At 43.2% G+C, this 24,671-nt stretch overlaps 1 protein-coding gene across 1 annotated transcript; it reads right to left on the minus strand.

Moving 5' to 3' along the window:
• Window positions 1–389: 389 nt before the first annotated feature.
• On the minus strand, window positions 390–24,671 carry LOC109892168 (solute carrier family 22 member 4-like). Its single transcript, XM_020484603.2, has 10 exons — window positions 24,279–24,671; window positions 12,349–12,452; window positions 12,092–12,246; window positions 11,845–12,016; window positions 11,546–11,672; window positions 1,481–1,581; window positions 1,152–1,366; window positions 883–1,065; window positions 609–744; window positions 390–517 (listed from the first exon to the last, which is right to left on the minus strand). The coding sequence occupies exons 1-10, from the start codon at window positions 24,669–24,671 to the stop codon at window positions 448–450; spliced, it is 1,656 nt and encodes a 551-aa protein (XP_020340192.2). The 3' UTR covers window positions 390–447.

A 24,671-nucleotide genomic window follows, 5' to 3' on the forward strand; every position in this document is an offset into this window, starting at 1 on the left:
AGAGGATCTGCAGAGAAGAATGGGAGAAACTCCCCAAATACAGGTGTGCCAAGATTGTAGTATCATACCCAAGAAGACTCACGGCTGTAATCGCTGCCAAAGGTGCTTCAACATAGTACTGTGTAAAGGTTCTGAATACTTATGTAGATATCATATTTCAGTATATGTTGATATCTTTTTCAACAAAAAAAAACAACTGTTTTTGCTTTGTCATTATGGGGTGTTGTGTGTAGATTGATGAGAGAAAAAAAAACAATTTAATCAATTTTAGAATAAGGCTGTAATGTAGCAAAATGTGGAAAAGTCAATGGGTCTGAATACTTTCCGAATGCACTGTACAATTTCATAAAGTAAAAGATAGCTAATAATTTCAAACCAGAATACTGTTTTGTAGTTTTAATACACATCCAAGAGAAAACAATTGTATTGTAGAACAAGATTCACAATTTAGACTCCTTCCCGAAACTCAGATTTGCTATCAACGTTTTTGGTATCTTGGTCTGTGTTGCATCGACACCTGTAGAACAGACAAAAACACGTATTTGAAACAATTCTTCATTCATATTTTATACGGATGGACATAAAGAAGGACGGACAGTCAAACTCACCCTTTGATTTGTTGCATCTGTGAGATGGTTTCTGGCAACACCCTCCCGTATGTCTCAGGTAAAATGAAGCAGCACAGACCCCCACATATTGCCAGGCTACCAATAACTATGTATGGGAGGTACTTGTAGTAATTTCCTGCAAATAACAAAATCAAGATGTTTTCAGTACCAAGGGAGGGGTCTGAATATCAGCAAAGCAAATTCACAGTGAGAGACATTGTCAATCTTGTTCATCTCCACTGATCAAAGAAAGGGACCATGAGTCAGGTTTTACCGAGGTAGATGATGAAGGGGGAGAGGATGGTGACTATGCGTGCTGCCATGGAGCACGTCCCCATAGCCATGTTCCTACCCACGGTGGGGAAGAGCTCCGACGTGACGGCGTACACCACACAGAATGCTGCGGTGATGGCAAACTTCCCCACCATCTCCAGAAAGATTGCCACTCCTGGGAGATCTGAAACATAGAGAGACAGCCAGGTGTAAACTGGGTGATAAATATCTGTAAATGAGACTCCCTCTGAGACTGTCAATTAATTTTACCTGTTGGGACAATGTTAATGAAGAGAATAACAGTGCCACCTAGGAAGAGAGTGGAGGACTGGCATAAGTGTCTGGAACAGTATTTGAGAAGCACCAGGGCGATGAAATAGGCGGGCACTTCTACAACTCCAGAAAGGAAGCAGTTGATATAGGGATTTCCATTGAGGTTGTTTGTGTTCAAAATCAGGGCAAAGTAACCACAGGAGATTATCATCCTGCAGAGAAGGGAAATCAAACATACAGAGCCTATTGAGCATGATGAACAGGCACAAACAAAGCCGTTTTCAGGGCCATTGATATTGTTTAGGACTTCAGCTGCTAGGACTTACCACAGAAGGGAACACATAACTGTGATTGAGAGCATGTTGCTGCTCCTCATCACATCCAGAATGTTGTGTTTCATGTCCTTCATGGTCAGAGCATCTTCTACCTGGTGATATGTGGGTAAGTCATCATCAGGATACATCATTTTTAAAAGCAAAATGCATAATGGTTGACATTTGTTAAGAGTAAATTCATACCCAGCCATCCCCTGTGTCTCAAGATGTCTTGAGTCATCTTAAAACACATTTCTAAGACTTGTCTTGAGACATGGACCGTGTCTCATTACACACCATGACATTTTGTGCCATGTCGTCATGAAGACATGCAATGCAAAGCGCTTGACAACATTTTAACACACACACACACACACACACACACACACACACAGTTGAAGTCAGAAGTTTACATACACTTTAGCCAAATACATTAAAACTCAGTTTTTCACAATTCCTGACATTTAATCCTAGTAAAAATAATTTGTTTTAGGTCAGTTAGGATCACCACATTATTTTAAGAATGTGAAATGTCAGAATAATAGTAAAGAGAATGATGTATTTATTATTTTACTTTTATTTATTTCATCACATTCCCAGTGTGTCAGAAGTTTACAAACACTCAATTAGTATTTGGTAGCATTGCCTTTAAATGTTTTAATTTGGGTAAAACATTTTGGGTAGCCTTCCACATGCTTCCCACAATATTGGCCCATTCCTCCTGACAGAGTTGGTGTCACTGAGTCAGGTTTGTAGGCCTCCTTGCTCGCACACACTTTTTCAGTTCTGCCCAAAAATGTTCTATAGGATTGAGGTCAGGGCTTTGTGTTGGCCACTCCAATACCTTGACTTTGTTGTCCTTAAGCCATTTTGCCACAACTTTGGAAGCATGCTTGGGGTCATTGTCCATTTGGAAGACCCATTTGCGAACAAGCTTTAACTTCCTGACCGATGTCTTGAGATGTTGCTTCAATATATCCACATAATTTTCCTGCCTCATGATGCCATCTATTTTGTGAAGTGCACCAGTCCCTCCTGCAGCAAAGCACCCCTCAACATGGTGCTGCCACCCCTGTGCTTCAAGGTTGGGATGGTGTTCTTCGGCTTGCAAGCCTTCCCCTTTTTCCTGTAAACATAACGATGGTCATTATGGCCAAACAATAGTCTGGCTTTTTGATGGCGGTTACGGAGCAGTGGCTTCTTCTTTGCTGTGCGGCCTATCAGGTAATGTCGATATAGGACTTGTTTTACTGTGGATATAGATACTTTTGTACCTGTTTCCTCCAGCATCTTCACAGGGTCCTTTGCTGTTGTTCTGGGATTGATTTACACTTTTCGCACCAAAGTATGTTCATCTCTTGGAGACAGAACGCATCCCATGGTGTTTATACTTGCGTACTATTGTTTGTACAGATGAACGTGGTACCTTCAGGCATTTAAAAATAGCTCCCAAGGATGAACCAGACTTGTGCAGGTCTACAATCTTTTTCTGAGGTCTTGGCTGATTTCTTTTGATTTTCCCATGATGTCAAGCAAAGAGGGACTGAGTTTGAAGGTAGGTCTTGAAATGCATCCACAGGTCCACCTCCAATTGACTCAAATTATGTCAATTAGCCTATCAGAAGCTTCTAAAGCCATCGCATAATTTTCTGGAATTTTCCAAGCTGTTTAAAGGCACAGACAACTTAGTGTATGCAAACTTCTGACCCACTGGAATTGTGAGAAATAATCTGTGTGTAAACAATTTTTGGAAAAAATACTTGTGTCATGCACAAAGTAGATGTCTTAACCGACTTGTCAAAACTATAGTTTGTTGACAAGAAATGTGTGGAGTGGTATATATATATATACACTGAATGTAGAAACATTAGATGCTTCTTCCTAATATTGAGTTGCACCCCCTTTTGCCCTCAGAATAGCCTCAATTCGTCAGGGTATGAACCCAGAGTCTCTGGTGGCACAGCTGGCGCTGCAGTACAACGCCCTTAACCACTGCGCCATCCGGGAGGCCATTATTGCAGTTCTTGAAACAAACTGATACCCCTGGCACCTACCACCTTACCCCGTTCAAAGGCACTTAAATCTTTAGAATTTTATATATATATTTTTTTATTTCACCTTTATTTAACCAGGTAGAACAGTTGAGAACAAGTTTTCATTTACAACTGCAACCTGGCCAAGATAAAGCAAAGCAGTGCGACAAAAACACAAGAGAAATCTATGTACGGTGTGTGCAAATGTAGTAAGGTTAGGGAGGTAAGGCAATAAATAGGCCATAGTGGAGAAATAATTACAACTTAGCATTAACACTGGAGTGATAGATGTGCAGATGATGATGTGCAAGTAGAGATACTGGGGTGCAAAAAAAACAAAACAATATGTGGATGAGGTAGTTGGGTGTGCTATTTACAGATGGGCTGTGTACGGGTACAGTGATCGGTAAGCAGCTCTGACAGCTGATGCTTAAAGTTAGTGAGGGAGATGTAAGTCTCCAGCTTCAGTGATTTTTCAATTCGTTCCAGTCATTGGCAGCAGAGAACTGGAAGGAAAGACGGCCAAAGGGGGTGTTGGCTTTGGGGATGACCATTGTAATATACCTGCTGGAGCGCGTGCTACAGGTGGGTGTTGCTATGGTGACCAGTGAGCTGAGATAAGGCGGGGCTTTACCTAGCAAAGACTTACAGATGACCTGGAGCCAGTGGGTTTGGTGACGAATATGTAGCGAGGGCCAACCAACGAGAGCATACAGGTCGCAGTGGTGGGTAGTATATGGGGCTTTGGTGACAAAACGGATGGCACTGTGATAGACTATATCCAATTTGCTGAGTAGAGTGTTGGAGGCTATTTTGTAAATGACATCGCCGAAGTCAAGGATCGGTAGGATAGTCAGTTTTACAAGGGTGTGTTTGGCAGCATGAATGAAGGAGGCTTTGTTGCAAAATAGGAAGCTGATTCTATATTTAATTTTGGATTGGAGATGCTTAATATGAGTCTGGAAGGAGAGTTTACAGTCTAACCAGACACCTAGGTATTTGTAGTTGTCAGAACCGTCCAGAGTAGTGATGCTAGGCAGGCGGGCGGGCAGGTGTGAGCAGCAATCGGTTGAAGAGCATGCATTTAGTTTTACTTTCATTTAAGAGCAGTTGGGGGCCACGGAAGGAGTGTTGTATGGCATTGAAGCTCGTTTGAAGGTTTGTTAACACAGTGTCCAAGGAAGGGCAAGATGTATACAGAATGGTGTCGTCTGCGTAGAGGTGGATCAGAGAATCACCAACAGCAAGAGCGACATCATTGATATATACAGAGAAAAGAGTATGTCCAAGAATTGAACCCTGTGGCACCCCCATAGAGACTGCCAGAGGTCCGGACAACAGGCCCTCCAATTTGCCACATTGAACTCTCTCTGAGAAAGAGTTGGTGAACCAGGCGAGGCAGTCATTTTGGGTTGCCCATTCACCTTCTGAATGGCACGAATACAAAATCCATGTCTCATTTGTCTCAAGGCTTAAAAATCCTTCATAAACCTGTCTCCTCCCCTTCATCTACACTGAATGAAGTGGATTTAACAAGTCTTTAATAAGGGATCATAGCTTTCACGTGGATTCACCTTGTATGTCTATGTCATGGAAAGAGCAGCGGTTCTTAATGTTTTGTACAATCAGTATGTATCTATTATTATAATGATAATAACAAGATAACACATTTTTATTAAAACAAATAAAGTTATGAAAAACCCCTGATTGAGATTTTGTATATTGATATTCAATAGAGCAGTGTTTCCCAAACTAGGTCCTCAGGACCCCAAGGGGTGTACATTTTCAAATCTAGAGTCGGCTTTCTATTCCGCAACAAAGCCTCCTTCACTCATGCCGCCAAACTTACCCTAGTAAAACTGACTATCCTACCGATCCTCGACTTTGGCGATGTCATCTACAAAATAGCTTCCAATACTCTACTCAGCAAACTGGATGCAGTTTATCACAGTGCCATCCATTTTGTTACTAAAGCACCTTATACCACCCACCACTGCGACCTGTATGCTCTAGTCGGCTGGCCCTCGCTACATATTCGTCGCCATACCCACTGGCTCCAGGTCATCTACAAGTCCATGCTAGGTAAAGCTCCGCCTTATCTCAGTTCACTGGTCACGATGGCAACACCCACCCGTAGCACGCGCTCCAGCAGGTGTATCTCACTGATCATCCCTAAAGCCAACACCTCATTTGGCCGCCTTTCGATCCAGTTCTCTGCTGCCTGTGACTGGAACGAATTGCAAAAATCGCTGAATCGCTTTAGCAATTGCTAAACGATTGCTGCAGCTGTACATAGTCTATCGGTAAATAGCCCACCCAATTTTACCTACCTCATCCCCATACTGTTTATATTTATTTACTTTTCTGCTCTTTTGCACACCAATATCTCTACCTGTACATGACCATCTGATCATTTATCACTCCAGTGTTAATCTGCAAAATTTTAATTATTCGCCTACCTCCTCATGCCTTTTGCACACAATGTATATAGACTCTCTTTTTTTCTACTGTGTTATTGACTTGTTAATTGTTTACTCCATGTGTAACTCTGTGTTGTCTGTTCACACTGCTATGCTTTATCTTGGCCAGGTCGCAGTTGCAAATGAGAACTTGTTCTCAACTAGCCTACCTGGTTAAATAAAGGTGAAATAAAAAATAATATTTTTTGGGGGTGTTTGTCCCAGCACTACACAGATGATTCCAATAATCAACTAAGCACTGATGAGAAGCCTATTGTATGACGTTTCCACTGGATCAGAACATGACATTTTTCCCATTCACGCTGAGTGGCTATCAAAAGGGAGAGAGCTGGAAAGATTGTTCTAATACATTGAGGAATTATTGTAATTCTCAATGGATGTAAAAATGGATGTAAAAACATCTCAAGTGATGTAAAAACCAGGGGCACAACATTGGTTTTAGATGTGGGGGGGACATACAATTTTACCTGACCTCTCAGAGGTGTCTGCATGGTCCAAAAGCACTTCCCTTGTTTTGTATCACATTCAAATGATACAACTGTTGGGGACAAAAATGCAATTTCAGAATGTGGGGAGGACATGTCACCCCTGCCCCCAGTGAAAGTTGCGCCCCTGGTAAAAACACACTTTGTTTGCTTGCTGTTTAAGGCGAAGAAAACATTACTTTGAGAAGCTCCACAGGTCATTAAACCAATCAGAAATACTATCAGATCCCCAAATGGATACATGTATATGTCTAAATTTGCCCGCGAGCCAGGTACTGTAGCTTATAGGCCTAGTTCAATGCGTCTGTGTTTCTCAACATTGATAGGAACGCTCCAAACAAAGACAATGACTAAATTGACAGAACTCGTAAATGGAATGAAATAAACCCAAAACCTTCTCACAAGTGTAGCATAGTTTGTGCACTCTGCAAACAATGTGTCCACTCCGACAATGAGAACAGGAAGACTGGAATAATAATATTGAACGCATTAAAACTAAACCGTAACCGTAACCAAGGTAACAAACATTGTAGACTAGAAATTATATGAATTAACTGTGAATGTACTACTGGTGATATATGTAATGGGGAATTGATAGACACTAACAATCAAATGCAAACAATTCACACAATGCAGTGAAACAACGAATGTGTACAGATTGGCGGTAGAGCGCACATTCTGGAGAGAGAAGTGCATTGTGCATCTGGATGTATGGTCAATCTGACGTCTGCATTGGCCATGCTGCATTTAGGGTGATATGGCCTCATTAGAAGTCAGGGCAAGAATTGAAAATCAGAGGCAAGGTTGACTTATTGCTGTCCATCAATGATTCCCAACCAAATGTAATGGGCTTGAGCAATTTTTTACAAAAACAATGGATATACAGTATGATTGTATATTTTTTGACGTGAACTGAAGCGGCAACTATGACAGGAGAAGGCTTGAAGGGCCCAAGCAAGACTATACCTACTGGCCAAGTTTGGTAGGCACATATCCTGAAGTTGAACTCATTCAAATGGAAGAAATGTGAACCTTTTAATCATTACTTGATCTCAACTTGCCCTGATGACAGAAGCTTGTTTTAACACCCTCACAGGAGATTGGCCCCAAGGAGGACCTTGGTCAGCTGACGTTGAGTGCAGAAAATGGTTTGCAAATCCCCTATGTAGGGTATGTGCTGGCAGAGGTAAAGGTGGGGACCTTGGTGTTGAGGAACAGAGAAATTGTGATTTCAAGAAATGAAATTCATAACCCTGGAAATCTACCCATATTAGGAAGGAATGTCATTGGATTATGTTGGGATGCTCTGGTGCCTCTCATTTGTCAAACAGAACCAACCATGGTGAACATTGTCGAAATGGGCCAGGACCCTGAGCACTGGGAGGAGCTACAAGAATGAGATCCCACCCTCAGACATCGACACCCATATGCCCAAGGGGCAAGACCTTCCGATGGAGAAAATAACTGGGAGACTGCAGCTGTGCGCCACCTCCTATTGGAGAGGGCTAGTCTAAAGCTCAAAGATGGGGTACTCACTCGTCGGGTTTTGGACCCAGAAAAGCATCAGTATGCAGCCAAATCCATGGGAGAAATGGCCATGTTGGAATGGCCAAGATGCACACAGAAAAAGAAAGGGCAGTCGAGGTGGGTGTAACATCTTAACCTGTACATGTGTGCAATAAAACTTTTCATAAATCCATAGAGGACCTGGTGAGTCTACCCCCTGAAACATCTACCTCTGCCTGTGGAAAAGTGGGGAAGGATGCCCAGAGGAAGATTAAGCCAGTGTGCTCTGAAGGGAAATATGGTCAAATCCAAACCATGTCTTTTAATTTTTTATTTTTTTTAACCTTTATTTTACTAGGCAAGTCAGTTAAGAACAAATTCTTATTTTCAATGACGGCCTAGTAACAGTGAGTTAACTGCCTGTTCAGGGGCAGAACGACAGATCTGTACCTTGTCGGCTACGGGGATTCGAACTTGCAACCTTTCGGTTACTAGTCCAATGCTCTAACCACTAGGCTACCACTAGGCTACCCTGCCGCCTGAGTCTTATCAATAGCTGATGCTATGGAACAGAGGAAGGTACTCCAGAGCATGCCCTCGACGAGAGACCCCGGTGGAGAACCAGGGGCAGACCGATGTCCAATACCCCAGACGGTCACCAAGGAGGAACATGAGAAGACACCCCTCCCAACTCCAATAGTGAGAAAAATAAATGGGCCTAAAGTAGGTGCAAAGTGCACCCGAGGACAGGCGGCGAAAAGGGGAGGAGAGTCATGATATGACTAAATAAAATGCTTTGAATTCTACCAGGAAATGGCTTGCTCTCACTCTTTTTTTTTGTGTGCGCATTTTGTGTGATTTGTGTTTCTGCTGGGCAGAGGAAGAATGTGCTCGAAGTCAAACCGAATGGGGGCAAGAAAAGGGAACCAATGAAAGATAACTGGGGTAGCAGTAGATATAAACGTTGACCAGCTGACGGCAAAGATTCCCTGTGTATGTGATGCTCGTCGTTTGATGTGACACAGACAGGGTGGCGAGAGTGGGGAAACAGAAGAGTCAATGTCTGTTCTTAAGTTGATTCTTTGCCTGACAAGGTGAAGTTAGGATATAAGTTATCCTATACGAGCGTATGTGCCGAATACATTACGATGTTACAGGTGTCAAGCGTATGGGCATGTGGCAGCAGTGTGTAGGAGGGAGGGTCCTCCAAGGTGTGAGAAATGTGCAGAAGGGCATGAGACAAAGGAATGTGTAGTATTGGGGAAAGTAGTGGAATGTGTTAATTGTAGGGGTGCCCATGGAGCTGGGGATCAAAAATGTCTCTTGCAAGAGAGGCAGGTTGAGGTTTCCAGGGTTAGAGTAGAGCAGAAGTTGTCATATGCTGAGGCAGTGAAGAAAGTAGAGGAAGGTGGGTTAAGGGGGAGGATCTCAGAAACTGGAAAAGGGGCGGAGCTCTGGCCACATCATTGATGGAAAACACAGACTGGAGTAACAGGGACGTTCACAGTTGAACTCTTTTCCATTGGACTGGATTTTAATGAACGGATTTCTCATTTTAATGAGTAGACTCTGGTTTATTCTAACCATATATGCAAAGTTAAATGTGTGGCATTGTACTGCACATAATTTATTTGTGCTACAGGCCTAACCCACAGGGGGTGTTTCTGGAATGGACAGAGCAGAATGAAAACCATGAATGGATTTCCCCACCCCTAAACTGGAGAAAGACCTTTCTCTTTCTGTGGAATAAAATGTCCCTTTCGGCTATTAGTGTGTGGCCTAAATTTGTACCTACCTCGGTTCCCCCCAAAAATCTATACTGTTTGTTGAAGCTCTGCCTCCTTGTGTTTTTGGTCACTGATGTGGTTCCCAACTGGCCACTGATTGAACCTGAATCTTTAGAGTCCTGGTGCGCAAACTTTCCACCAGGTGGCGGTGTCGGTTACTTTATGACACATTCACGGGTCACGACAGAGGAGTTTTGGTTCCTGACTCAAAGGGAATACCCTGCAGTCTCCTTGTGAGCATTAAAAGTCCTGGTACCCTTCGTCAGCTCATACAGTATCTGTGTGAAGCTGGATTCAGTGCTCTCGTCTGCATTAAAACCAAATATCAATCCAGGTTGAATGTGACTGCAGAGATGAGGTGCGTACTGTCGACCACGCCCCCTTACTTTGAGAAGCTCCGACCCGACATGCATCAAACGCACCCATCTCATTAGTAGTGGTGAGATATGAGACATTATGTCAGACTAATTTGAAATTGACTGTCTTAGCCCCACATTAAAAGTATGTGATAGTGAGTTGAGAAGACAGAAATACTGTTTTTTCAATTGACTGCCATAGCCCCAAATAAAAAATGTAACTGAGTTAGTGTCTTAGTTCTAAGATGTCTTATATATTTAAGACATTTTTTACATTTTGATTTATCTAACCTTTACATTGACAGGGAGTCAATGCTGAGACCAAGGTCTCTATTCCAGATGAGCCCTGTATAGCACCGCAATACACATCAAAATACAATGTACAATTTTTATAAACTGAAACTCACCTAACATAACAACCAACCAAACGTGAAGCTATACAAATAGTGCAGACAGGCAACTATACATAGACAAGATCACACAACACAAATGAGGAAAATGGCTACCTAACTATGATCCCCAATCAGAGACAACGATAAACAGCTGTCTCTGATTGGGAACCATATCAGGCCAACATAGACATACAAAAACCCCTAGACATAAAAAATCTAGAGTACCCACCCTGGTCACACCCTGACCTAACCAAAATATATAGAAAACAGAGATATCCAAGGTCAGGGCGTGACAATGATGCATTTTTTTATTACTAAGAGCAGATATACCAAACTCATTGGAAAATGAAGGGGGACCTCCAGAGTTAGTCATCCCTGAGACCGGGTCTGGCATCCTGTACAGAACGTCTTTAAGTTAACAATGAAGAAAGTTAAGCAGGAGGGCTTTATCAACAAAAACAGTTTAATGCATCAGTCTGAGACTTCAAAGAGGGCCAGCCAACATATCGCGCGTAATAAAGCGCAGTGCACTATGATACACTGCGTACAATGTCTTCAATACAGTGGCAGCTGCATTCATACGTCTCAAGACATGTCTTAGAGATGGTGATGAATGGGAAGGTTGCCCCTGCATTCTATTACCTGCATATCCTTATATCTCCATTAGCACAGAGTCCACCATCTATCTCACGTTTGTTATTCTGCAGTGATTCACTGCATTGGTTAAAACACATCAGGAACCTTTAACTAGAGTATTCTGATGAATGACCTGGATTACGCCATAAAACAGGAAGGAATGCATTAGCCTCTCAAGTGATTTACCATTGGTTGATCTACTTCATTCAGGTTATGTACTGCAGCAAAAAGGACTTTGACTTCAACTGGATTGGTACCTAAAATATATATTTTACAGCAGATTCAAAGACATAAACACTTTTGTAATTCTTCTGTGGATGTTTTTTGTTTTACTCCATATCCTTAGGAAGTTTATTTTATGACATGACGTTAGCTAAACTGTAGCTAAGTAAGCTAGCTCACCTCTGAGGGAGTGAAGATGACCTCTGGGGCTTCAACTCTGTTCCTCCTGGCAGCGTCTCTCAGTATGGCCTCAGCCTCCTCAACTCTTCCCTGAGAGAGCAGCCATCTGGGAGACTCTGGGATGACCCTATACCAATTCATACACAGTCATAAAAAAACTAAACTGAAGCCCTTTGTGCAGTCAGGCTAATGAAGTATGCAATAAGTAATGTACCTTGCTGAAAGAAGAGGCCACAGATCATTGACTAAGTAGAAAGTTTTGCGGGAAAAACATTTTTGTGGGGATCAATTGTGCTTACCACCATAGAGGCATGTATATGAGTCCAGAGCCTGCCATGGGCACCAGCAACCACCTCCACTCACGGATGAAGTATGCCACAGGTGACATTAACATGTAGCCAATCGCTGAGCTCAGGAACACTCCAAGAGAGGAGAATACCACTCGAACTCCAGGGCTCAGTATTTCTGTCCCTAGGACCAGATATGCAAGTTCAGTAAATTGACACGAGATACTGTAGTTACAAGGAATGCTTATTTTCAACCTACCAAGAACATACGCTATGACATAGTTGGAGACTGATCCAGCACCAACAAAGAAGATAATAATACTGAATGCCTCCCAGTTTGGGGAGAATATTTGTGCGAATGTGGCCACATTCTGGATTATTACAGTAGTGAAGAGTGCTGGCTTTCTTCCAAACCTATTGATGGAAAAGAATGCAAGGTCACGTCTCACATGATTCTCCATTAGCACTGAGGGTCACATTATGAGAGTATACAGTATGACAGGATACAGTACTGACCTGTCCGACATCTGGCCAGAGATGAATGTTCCCACAAGCGCACCAAAGTAGTGAATTGATGTGGTCAAAGGAACTTTGTACGCGTTATCACACACCACATCCCACTGCAAAATACACATATTTCCTCATTTACACAAGTGTATTTTCTCTACCCTTTTACAAAAAGTGAAACTGCAGTTACTGTGCAGTAACTGTTATTCTGAATTCCAGTAACTGTTGAATGCTGTAACTGCAAAAATAATCACAGTAGAATTGCAAAATGATGACAAGACAACATAGTAACACATCAGTTAGTTTCTGGATGCAGTAATTGCAGTACAACTGCAACATACACTGCCTGTCACGTTGTATAAATGATTGGGAGACAGGCGCAGGAATTCGTAATAGGGGGGTTTAATAATCCACCCAAAATATACAACATGCCACGAAAAGGCACGGGACGAAGCCCAAAACAAACGCGTATACAAAAACACATCGACGAAAAACTCTACTAAATACACGGAACGAGACTCGCAATACACTACACAGGGCGAGACACGTAATAACAAGTGCACAATACATGCAGCACGAAAGCCGAAACAACAAAGCACAGGTACTCACAGACCAACGCACATGGGAACAATAACCGACAAGACAATGGTGAACAGAGGGCACATATATACAATTACTAATCAGGGGGGAATGGGAACCAGGTGTGCGTAATGAGACAGTTCAGTGATGCCTAGAGGCTGGTGACGTAGACCTCCGGAACTGGTGCTTGAAATGAGCAGCAGTACCGGGGGAATCTGTGACAGTACCCCCCCAGACACGCTGACAGGGCAGCGGAACGTCAACGGATTCGGGGACGACAACAGGGATACGGTGCGGGTCGGTCAGGGCGCCGTCGGCACTAGTTCCGGAGGTCTACGTCACCGGCCTCGGGGATGACCACATGGTCGTGGTGCGGGTCGGTCAGGGAGCTGATGGTGAAAATCCCTGGTCACCGAAGTGTCCAGGATGTCCACCGCAGGAACCGAGCACCACTCCTCTGGGCCATACCCTTCCCCTGACGCGCTGCACCAGCAGTGGGACGACACCGGCCTCGAGGACGACCACAGGAACGCGTGGAGGGTTGATCAGGGCCAGTTGCAGCTACTGAAGTTGCGTCGTTGGACGGGCCAGTTCCAGCTGCCGAAGTTGTGTCAGCATCAGAGGGCCAGTTGCAGCTGCCGAAGTTGTGTCAGCATCAGAGGGCCAGTTGCAGCTGCCGAAGTTGCGGCGCCACCGGATGGATCAGTTGCAGCTGCCGAAATTGCGGCAGCGTCGGACGGGCCAGTTGCAGCGGAATGTCACGGATTCCCCCGGTACTGCTGCTCATTCTAAGTACTAGTTCCGGAGGTTTACGTCACCGGCCCTGTGGATGACCACATGGTCGTGGTGCGGGTTGGTCAGTGCGCCGATGGTGAAAATCCCTGGTCAGTGAAGTGTCCAGGATGTCCACTGCCGGAACCCAGCACTGTTCCTCTGGGCCATACCCCACCCCTGACGCGCAGCGGGATGACACCGGTCTCGAGGACGACCACAGGAACGTGGTGTGGGTTGGTCAGGACCAGTTGCAGCTGCCGAAGTTGCGGCAGTGTCGGATGGGCCAGTTGCAGCTGCCGAAGTTGCGGCGGCTTCGGATGTGCTAGTTACAGCTGCCGAAGTTTCGTCAGATGGGCCAGTAACAGCTGTCTCCATTTAGGGTCGGTTATTCTGTCACGTTGTATAAATGATTGGAGACAGGCGCAGGAATTCGTAATAGTTTTTTTGGGGGGGAAACTGACTAATTGACTTGAAAACGTTTTAGTACATTTAATGTTATCAATGTTGCTTTGTAGAAGCTACAGCTTTGTAGAAACATACACTGCCAGCCGTTTGGGGGGGTTGCTGCAGTTGTGGCCGCAACTAGACCTGGTTTCAAAGGTATCAATGAATAATCATATTTGTATACACTCTTAGAAAAAAGGGTTCCATAAGGGTTCTTCGGCTGTCCCCATAGGAGTACCCAGTTGGTTCCAGGTAGAACCCTTTTGCGACATGAACTGACATGTTGTCCACCCAATCAAAGGATCAGAGAATGAATCTAGTACTGAAAGCACAATGTCACGATCGTCTTAATAACAGGTTCCACATCTTTTTATTTGTGAAACGCACAAAAACAATAAAGGGCAAACGACACGTGAAGCTATGTAGTGCTCACAGGCAAATACACATAAACAAGATCCCACAAAAAAACAGTGGGGAAATGGCTGCCTAAATATGATCCCCGATCAGAGACAACGCTAAACAGCTGCCTCTGATTGGGAACCATACCAGGCCAACATAGAAATAAAACAACCTAGATTACCCACCCTAGTCACACCCCGACCTAACCAAAATAGAGAATAAAAAGGCTCTCTATGGTCAGGACGTGACACATAAGCTACAGCTAGCTAGCACTGCAGTGCATAACATGTGGTGAGTAGTTGACTCAAAGAGAAAGAAAACAGTTTTTTTGAACAGTTTTTAACAAATTGATTTCTTCCTAAATTAAAGTAGAAGCAAAGAGAAATAGAGAGAGAGAGATTGTCATTTTTTTTCAATTTCAGTTTCACTAGGCAAATGTACCGAGTTTAGCCTACTGAAACACCCTGCTCAAACAGAGGGATGCTATGTTAGCTAGCTGGCTATGACTATCCAACACAACACTGGAACTCTTCCTAGTCAAGCTAAGCTTTTGGTTTGACTAATGTATTGCCACCGGGGCCCGCCAGTGTAACTGCTTACTGACTGTACACTGCAACATTCTTGCATCATTTTAGCGGGTTTACTAATATGTTACTTATATTAGCTATGCTGACTATGGCGTTACTTTAGCTAATATGGTGACAACGATGTAGACTGTGTGTAGTGGTTGGCTTGGAAAGTTTTTTTTCGCCTGGTGACATACAGCTGATGTGTTGTGCACTGAAGTCCACAAGTGAAGAGAAGAGGTGAAAGGAGGAGAGTGCATAACATAGATGAGAGAAGGAATACAACGTGGCTGCTATGAAACTGTGAACTGTGTTTACGATTGACCCATGTATTCATTCCGCCAATTCTGTTGAAAAATGTTTCTTAAACAGAAGCAAACGGAACAAAACGGGGATTAACATACCTGAATTTGTCCAGTAGAAACTATTGTTTGCAACTGTTGGACTAATGCAGGCAAGATGCAGGCAAGAGTATGCAAGGCGGTATTGAATGTTACTGTCTATCACATCAAATTTGTCTCTCGACCAGTGGGCACCTACATACAAACTTTCATTCATAGGCTAGGTTATAGCAACCTCATGATGGATATAGGGAAAATTTGAGTATCATGTAGTAGCCTAAACCTATCGCTGTTACATTAAACTGGGTGAATGGAATATGAATGACAGTCATCCAATATGCTGTAATAAAAATAAGGCCATGCTCATGGAAAGAAATCGTCCTCCCTCATCTGAAATGGCACTGACCGCTACTGCTGCCATATTAAATCATTTAGCTGCTGTTAGCTTAGCTGACAAGCATATCTTTAATAAACAACATTACATTTCTCCCTTGTGCTCACCAGAGATGTGGTACATTGTAGACAAGACTAGCTGTTAGGTTGATAACTTATGTTTAGTTTTTTTGTCAGCGCAACCTGTTATTTCGACTGGTTCATTGAATGTGTTTGTCTGTGGATGTGTTCTGTGTGATGCTTGGATGATGAAGTTTACCAAAACAAATTACAATAAAAGTTGAAATTTACGAATAAAGTTGTGAAGACCTTTATTTCCCATCAGTACGAAACATTGTTAAGATGCTTTTCAGACAACAATGCTGACTAGACGAGTTTGTTACATGATATGTTCTGTTGCTACTGTTCCAATCACATATTTGTGATGGTACGCTGCAGGGACCACTCAACAATGATCACAAATATGTGATCGTACTCGTCAAAGGGTGAAGACCTAGTCAACCAGGTGAGGGGGGTTAGAGAGAATATGAACTCAGAAAAAAAAAGAAACGTTCTCTCATTGTCAACTGCGTATATTTTCAGCAAACTTAACATGTGTAAATATTTGTATGAACATAACAAGATTCAACAACTGAGACATAAACTGAACAAGTTCCACAGAGATGTGACTAACAGAAATTGAATAATGTGTCCCTGAACAAAGGGGGAGGGGGGTCAAAATCAAAAGTAACAGTCAGTATCTGGTGTGGCCACCAGCTGCATTAGGTACTGCAGTGCATCTCCGCCTCATGGACTACACCAGATTTGCCAGTTCTTGCTGTGAGATGTTACCCCACTCTTCCACCAAGGCACCTGCAAGTTCTCTGACATTTCTGGGGGGAATGGCCTTAGCTCTCACCCTCCGATCCAACAGGTCCCAGACGTGGTCAATGGGATTGAGATCTGGGCTCTTCGCTGGCCATTGCAGAACACTGACATTCCTGTCTTGCAGGAAATCACACAAAGAATGAGCAGGATGTCTGGTGGCATTATCGTGCTGGAGGGTCATGTCAGGATGAGCCTGCAGGAAGTGTACCACATGAGGGAGGAGGATGTCTTCCCTGTAACGCACAGCATTGAGTTTGCCTGCAATGACAACAAGCTCAGTCCCGATGATGCTGTGACACACTGCCACAGACCATGACGGACCCTCCACCTCCAAATAGATCCCACTTCAGAGTACAGGCCTCGGTGTAACGCTCATTCCTTCGACGATAAACGTGAATCCGACCATCATCCCTGGTGAGACAAAACCGCGACTCATCAGGGAAGAGCACTTTTTGCCAGTCCTGTCTGGTCCAGCAACGGTGGGTTTGTGCCCATAGACGACATTGTTGCCGGTGATGTCTGGTGAGGACCTGCCTTACAACAGGCCTACAAGCCCTCAGTCCAGCCTCTCTCAGCCTATTGCTGACAGTCTGTGCACTGATGGAGGGATTGTGTGTTCCTGGTGTAACTCAGGCAGTTGTTGTTGCCATCCTGTACCTGTCCCACAGGTGTGTTGTTCGGATGTACCGATCCTGTGCAGGAGTTGTTACACGTGGTCTGCCACTGCGAGGACGGACAGCTGATTGTCCTGTCTCCCTGTAGCTCTGTCTTAGGCATCTCACAGTACGGATATTGCAATTTATTGCCCTGGCCACATTTGCAGTCCTCATGCCTCCTTCCAGCATGCCTAAGGTATGTTCACGCAGATGAGCAGGGACCCTAGGCATCTTTCTTTTGGTGTTTTTCAGAGTCAGTAGAAAGGTGTCCTCTTTAGAGTCCTAAGTTTTCATAACTGTGACCTTAATTGTCTACCATCTGTAAGCTGTTAGTGTCTTAACGTTCACCCACAGCAAAATGGCATGAAAAGGGGTGCGAGTAAGGGAGAGGAGAAGTTCTCTGTACGGCCCACCAGAGTATTCCCTCCTACCGGTGAGCCTGGTCTTTTAGTGGACAGGTGGAGACAATATTACCAGTAGTCCCGCAATACAGGCAACTCTTAGTGTGAAGCCCGTATAGCCATTCGGCTGGAGACAGCCTAGCTCTACCTAGTTGCATTGGTTCGGGAAGAGATGAATCAGCAGACTTCATAGACTCTCCGGGGAACTCAGGTAGCCTCGGGTTCTCTCGGCAACGGAGCCTTCGGGGACTTCCGGGAGGCCTCGGAGACGAGGTGGTATCCCCTTGGGCGGAATCTCTTCTGCTTCCTTCAATCCCTTAGTTGGCCATCGATCCAAATGGTCAAGGCGATTGGTAGACCCCTGGCTGCAAGCTCGTCCTATACTTCCTCCGATACGCCGTGCATGAACATGTCGAACAGCGCTTCCGGGTTCCAGGCACTCTCAGCTGCCAACATGCTGAAATACACAGCATTGTCTGCCACACTGCGGGAGTCTTGCCAAAGCAACTTAAGGGCAGCCTGTCTCCCAGACAATGGAGCATTGAAAATGTTCTTTACCTACACCACAAGCTCCTCCAGACTGAAGCATAAGGCCGACTGTTGTTCCCATACTGCTGTTGCTCAGGCGAGAGCCCTCCCGCACATCAGCATGATAAAGTATGCTATCTTCGGGCGGTCCGAGGGGAAGGAGGAGGACTGCAGCTCGGGAATGAGGGAACACTGAGCGAGGAATGCCCGACAGGTACCAAACTTTCTATCAAAGCGTTCCGGGGGAGGTAAGCGGGGTACCTGGGAAACCGGGGTGGCCGGGGATGTGGCGCTATTACCAGCCTGGTTACTGAGGGGCTGGGAGGTTACCGTCGTGGTAGGCTGCCTAACAGACAACCCGCGGAATTGCTCCAGCAATGTGTTCAACGCTCTGTAATGCGGTTCGGCCAAAATCTAAAACCCTTCCATGAACCCACGAAGCAACTCCTTGTGCCTTCCAATGGTGGCTCCTTGGGAGGAGATGGCGTTGCGGAGCTGGACCGAGTCTGCTGGGTCAGTCATGGTCAGTCTGTACGATCACGTTTCAGGGAAGACCCAGATGCAGACAGTGTAAAAGTAACAAATGTAGAACAGGGGACAGGCAAAATGACAGGTCAAAAGCAGACAGAGGTCAGTAATCCAGATCAGAGTCCAAAATGTTCAGAACGGCAAGCAGTCTCGGGGTCAGGGCAGGCAGACGTCAATAGTCTCCTGTAGCTTAGCATCTGCTTAATCTGACCACATTTTAATTGACAGAGTCACTTGTGCTTGAAAACAGAAATCAGGAGGATAGAATTATGGTCAGATTTCCCTGCATTAAAGTCCCCAACCACTAGGTGCGCCGCATCTGGATGATAATTTTCCTGCTTGCTTATGGCGGTATACAGTTCATGGAGTGAGGTCTTAGTGCCAGCATCGGTCTGTGGTGGTATGTAAGACAACTACGAAAAATACAGATGGAAACTATCTAGGTAGATACGCTGGTCTACAGCTTATCATTTGATACTCTACCTCAGGCGAGCAAAACCTCGAGACTTCCTTGGGTATTGTGCACCAGCTGTTGACCGCCACCACTTGTCTTACCGGAGGCTGCTGTTCTGTCCTGCCAATGCAGTGTGTAACCTGCCAGCTGTATGTTAATCATGTCGTCGTTTAGCCTCGACTCGGTGAAACATAAGACCTTACAGTTTTTAATGTCCCATTAGTAGGATATACATGTTGGCCAGTAGTATGGGTGGCAAGGGGAGATTAACCACTCGGCGGACGATTCTCACAAGGCACCAAAATCATTTCCATCTCTTTCTCCTGTGAATGACGGGGATGAGGGCCTTTTCGGGTGTCTGGAGTAAATCCCTCTCTTCCGTCTCATTAAAGAGAAATTCTTCGTCCAGTTCAAGGTGAGTAATCGCTGTTCTGATTTCCAGATGCTCTTTTCAGGCATAAGAGACGGTAGCAGCAACATTATGTACAAAATAAGTTACAAAAAATTTGAAAAAACAAATAAATAGCACGGTTGGTTAAGAGCCCATGAAACGGCAGCCATCCTCTCCGGTGCCATTAGTTAGTGGTAATTACTATAGCAAACGTTACAGAACAACCAAAACAAGGACACAGTTCATGCTAAACAACACATGATGTGAGCTGAAATTTAAAGATAGAACGTTTGAAGGATGGACAATTACCATTTACATTTATAACACCTATGATATTGGCCAGCATTATTGCTGATGACACCAGACTCTTGACTGTGCTGGATGGCTCTAACGTTAGCCAAGCGGCAGGCAAGCCTTGCACAATCGTATACTTACCTTTAACATCGTGGATCTATCACTCGATCCAATTGCTGTATCCTTTAGTCTGGACCTTTAGTCTGCTGTATCCTTTAGTCTGGACCTTTAGTCTGCTGTATCCTTAAGTCTGGACCTTTAGTTTGCTGTATCCTTTAGTCTGGACCTTTAGTCTGCTGTATCCTTAAGTCTGGACCTTTAGTCTGCTGTATCCTTTAGTCTGGACCTTTAGTCTGCTGTATCCTTTAGTCTGGACCTTTAGTCTGCTGTATCCTTTAGTCTGGACCTTTAGTCTGCTGTATCCTTTAGTCAGCAGCTCATTTGTTTGTCCATTTGCCTGCCTTGAAGGAGATGCTTCTGTATTTTCTCACACTAGCCTCGTTTTCGTTGCCGACGTCATTCAATATGGCCGCTAGCTGAATGCAATATATTGACATAAGTGTCAACCTTGTGACACTCATCTTTGCAAATGCAAATGTATTCATATACGCGTCAATTGGTTTGAGACTTTTCCCATTCAATGCAATGTATTGACATAAGCATTAATGGGTTGATGCTCATCTTTGACATAAGCATCAATTAGCACCACAAAGCCTTGCTAGAAGCATGCCTAATTGACAGAAGCTTTAATGGGTTGATGCCTTACATTTAGCAAAAAACATGACAGGATAACATTTTCCTACGATATGATGTTGGTTATGAAGAACCATCCGGTTACAGAGTTCTGTCATTTGTTCCTTTGGGCGAACCGTTTAAGGTGCCACGTAGAATCCTTTGATTTGTACCTGTAGGGCAGTGGTAGTCTGTAGTATTTCTGAGGGTGTAAGGGTCCTGTGTGTAGCTGGTGGTCAGGCGCAGGACAGCAAATATGAGTAATCAACGTACTTTTACTCAAAATGACAACTGTACAAAGTAACATCACGAGCACACAAAATGACGGACCGGAAATACAATAAACAATCACTCACAAACAAACATGGGGAACAGAGGGTTAAATAATAAACAGGTAATTTGGTGAGTGAAACCAGGTGTGTAAGACTAAGACAAAACAAATGTAAAATGAAAAGTGGATCAGCGGTGGCTAGAAGACTGGTGACATCGACCACCGAACGCCCCCGAACAAGGAGAGGGACCGACTTCGGCAGAAGTCGTTACAGAGGGAGCCGCTTTTGTAAAACAATATCACTGGGTGAGCCGCTATACCCTTCGGAGAAGGGGGGTTGAGGAGTCACAAAGTCAAATTGATTCATAAATGATATAAAATGGATTCATATTTAAGATACTATTAACATAGACCATCAAGCTATTTGATTATCTAATTTTCTATTTTAGGACACTTGGGTGTATCAGAAACAAATGTGTCAAATAATTTGACGAATCTTTAGAATCTGACTTTATTAGTCACTCTTATTATCTCAATAAAAGTTATAGCACAATATACTGTATGTCAAATCAGGTAATGGCAAATGTGAGCCTGAAAGAAGTATGCTTTGGTATGATTTGCATCAGAAAGGTATTAGAAAGTTCAGGAAAACCTCAGGGATGATCATGATTTTTCAACGCTGATATTGATACCGATTATTGGAGGACCAAAAAAAGCTGATACCGATTTTTTAAATGTATTTGTAATAATGACAATTACAACAATACTGAATGAACACTTATTTTAACTTAACATAATACATCAATAAAATCAATTTAGCCTCAAATAAATAATGAAACATGTTCAATTTGGTTTAAATAATGCAAAAACAAAGTGTTGGAGAAGAAAGTAAAAGTGCAATATGTGCCATGTAAGAAAGCTAACGTTTCAGTTCCTTGCTCAGAACATGAGAACATATGAAAGCTGGTGGTTCCTTTTAACATGAGTCTTCAATATTCCCAGATAATAAGTTTTAGGTTGTAGTTATTATAGGAATTATAGGACTATTTCTCTCTATATCATTTGTATTTCATTAACCTTTGACTATTGGATGTTCTTATAGGCACTTTAGTATTGCCAGTGTAACAGTATAGCTTCCATCCCTCTCCTCGCTCCTACCTGGGCTCGAACCAGGAACACATCGACAACAGTCACCCTCGAAGCAGCGTTACCCATGCAGAGCAAGGGGAACAACCTCTCCATGTCTCAGAGCGAGTGATGTTTGAAACGCTATTAGCGCACATCCCGCTAACTAGCCAGCCATTTCACATCGGTTACACCAGCCTAATCTCGGGAGTTGATAGGCTTGAAGTCATAAACAGCGCAATGCTTGAAGCACAACGAAGAACTGCTGGCAATACGCATGAAAGTGCTGTTTGAATGAATGCTTACGAGCCTGCTGCTGACTACCACCACTCAGTCAGACTGCTCTATCAACTCATATACTTAGTTATAAAATAATAACACACAGAAATACGAGCCTTAGGTCATTAATGTGGTCGAATCCGGAAACTATCATCTCGAAAACAAGAGGTTTATTCTTTCATTGAAATACAGAACCATTCCATATTTTATCTAACGGGTGGCATCCATAAGTCTAAATATTCCTGTTACATTGCACAACCTCCAATGTTATGTCATAATTACGTAAAATTCTGGCAAATTAGGCCGGCCCAAACTGTTGCATATACACTGACTCTGCGTGCAATGAACGCAAGAGAAGTGACACAATTTCACCTGGTTAATATTGCCTGCTAACCTGGATTTCTTTTAGCTAAATATACAGGTTTAGAAATATATACTTCTGTGTATTGATTTTAAGAAAGGCATTGGTGTTTATGGTTAGGTACACGTTGGAGCAACGACAGACCTTTTTCGCAAATGCACACTGCATCGATTATATGCAATGCAGGACACGCTAGATAATTGAGTAATATCATCAACCATGTGTTGTTATAACTAGTGATTATGATTACGTTTAACGCTAGCTAGCAACTTACCTTGGCTTCTTCCTGCATTCACATAACAGGCAGGCTCCTCGTGAGGCAGGTGGATTGGAGCGTTGGACTAGTTAAGTGTATGGTTGCAATATTGAATCCCCCGAGCTGACAAGGTAAAAATCACTGAACGAGGCAGTTAACCCACCTAGAGGCAGTTAACCCACCGAGGCAGTTAACCCACTGTCATTGAAAATAAGAATGTGTTCTTAACTGACTTGCCTAGTTAAATAAAGTTTAAATAAAGTTGTAAAAAAATACAAATAATAATAATTTGGCCAAATCGGTGTGTCAAAAAATACCCATTTCCGATTTATGAAAACTTGAAATCGGCCCTAATTAATCGGCCATTCCGATTAATCGGGCGACCTCTAAACAGTATTTCTGTTACATGTAATTGAAATACATATTTAAAATTACACTTGATCATTTTGTCATTGTATTTCACTGACCTGAACTACAATCCAATGTATTTTGAAACAAGATACTTTCGAGACCTGTCATTTGTATTTTGAAAGTACATAATAATTTTCTATACCACCCTTTTCACCCTGCATTGGTATCAGAAGTCTGATGGCACTAGGATGTGATAAGAGTCAATAATAATACCCAGCGTGCAATTGTACATTTTTACATTTACATTTTGGTCACAGCAGAATGTCACCATGTCATTGGTTTTAGGTTAAAGAGTTGGATGGAAAAAAATACAATTCCCTTATGTTGATGATTTTTGCAAATCCAATCAGTTTTCCACATTGATACAACATCATCACATTGATTTTATTTGTTGAAATGACGTGTACCAGTTTTTAGCCCAGTGGGTCTTATGCAGTGTGACTAACAGACAGTGCATTCAACTAAGGTTGTCATACAAGCACATTTCACAGTCATAGCAAATAAAACGTTAATTTATTTTTATTTTTTTACTGTTGCTGAGAATGTTGCTGTAGTGAATGCGTGGCACTTGCAAATGTATTTTGTGTTTTTCGAAATGACAAAATACCTCAATAGACCTGTATTTTATGTAAATACAATACTTTGCAAAAGTATATTGTATTTTGGTTGAATAAAAATGGAATTTAGAGTATCTTGTATTTGTATCAAGACACATTTTGATGTATAGCACCTTTCTGACTGTAACTGCAATTATTCGTTTATGTAAGCATTGGAAGTTTATCCTGCACATATTTGCTTTTCATTCTCTTTTTATTATCATACACACCATTTTTAGGTGCTTGGTAATAGTCAATCATGTTTGCAGTGATTTGCAATACATTTTTCTCACCTCCGTGACAAATGTTGACTGGTAGACCTCTTTGCTGTATTTCCAACCGTCCAAGCAACTCTCCAGCTCAATTTCACTCACGTTGATATCCACATTTGGAATGATATTCAGGCCAGAGTATTTTTTAACCATCTCCAGTTTGAGTCTCGAGCACGAGCTACGCTGTGACACACCATTCGTTGTCACCATGGGGATGGTCACATTTCTCCACATGTCACTGACATTATAATCCTCAGGAATAAAGCACTCATGTGGCGGGGTATCGCCTACAAACACTATATAAATACCAGTAAATCCATTGGGCAGGATGCTGATGGCCAATGCCAAGAAGATTGTCCGCTGAAAGGGTCCCCATGTTCCCAAGAAAGCTGTGATTCCATCGTAATCTCTCAT

Source organism: Oncorhynchus kisutch, linkage group LG6, assembly GCF_002021735.2.
Source record: "Oncorhynchus kisutch isolate 150728-3 linkage group LG6, Okis_V2, whole genome shotgun sequence".
Classification (NCBI taxonomy): Eukaryota; Metazoa; Chordata; class Actinopteri; order Salmoniformes; family Salmonidae; genus Oncorhynchus; species Oncorhynchus kisutch.

What these genes read in the sequence shown, in the direction of transcription:
- LOC109892168 (XM_020484603.2), bottom strand. Translation starts at nt 24,671, where the DNA reads ATGAGAGATTACGATGGAATCACAGCTTTCTTGGGAACATGGGGACCC. An exon ending in TGTCATAGCGTATGTTCTTG is followed by an intron (nt 12,017 to 12,091) that starts GTAGGTTGAAAA and finishes ATCTGGTCCTAG; the next exon opens with GGACAGAAATACTGAGCCCT. An exon ending in CATTAACATTGTCCCAACAG is followed by an intron (nt 1,066 to 1,151) that starts GTAAAATTAATT and finishes TCTATGTTTCAG; the next exon opens with ATCTCCCAGGAGTGGCAATC.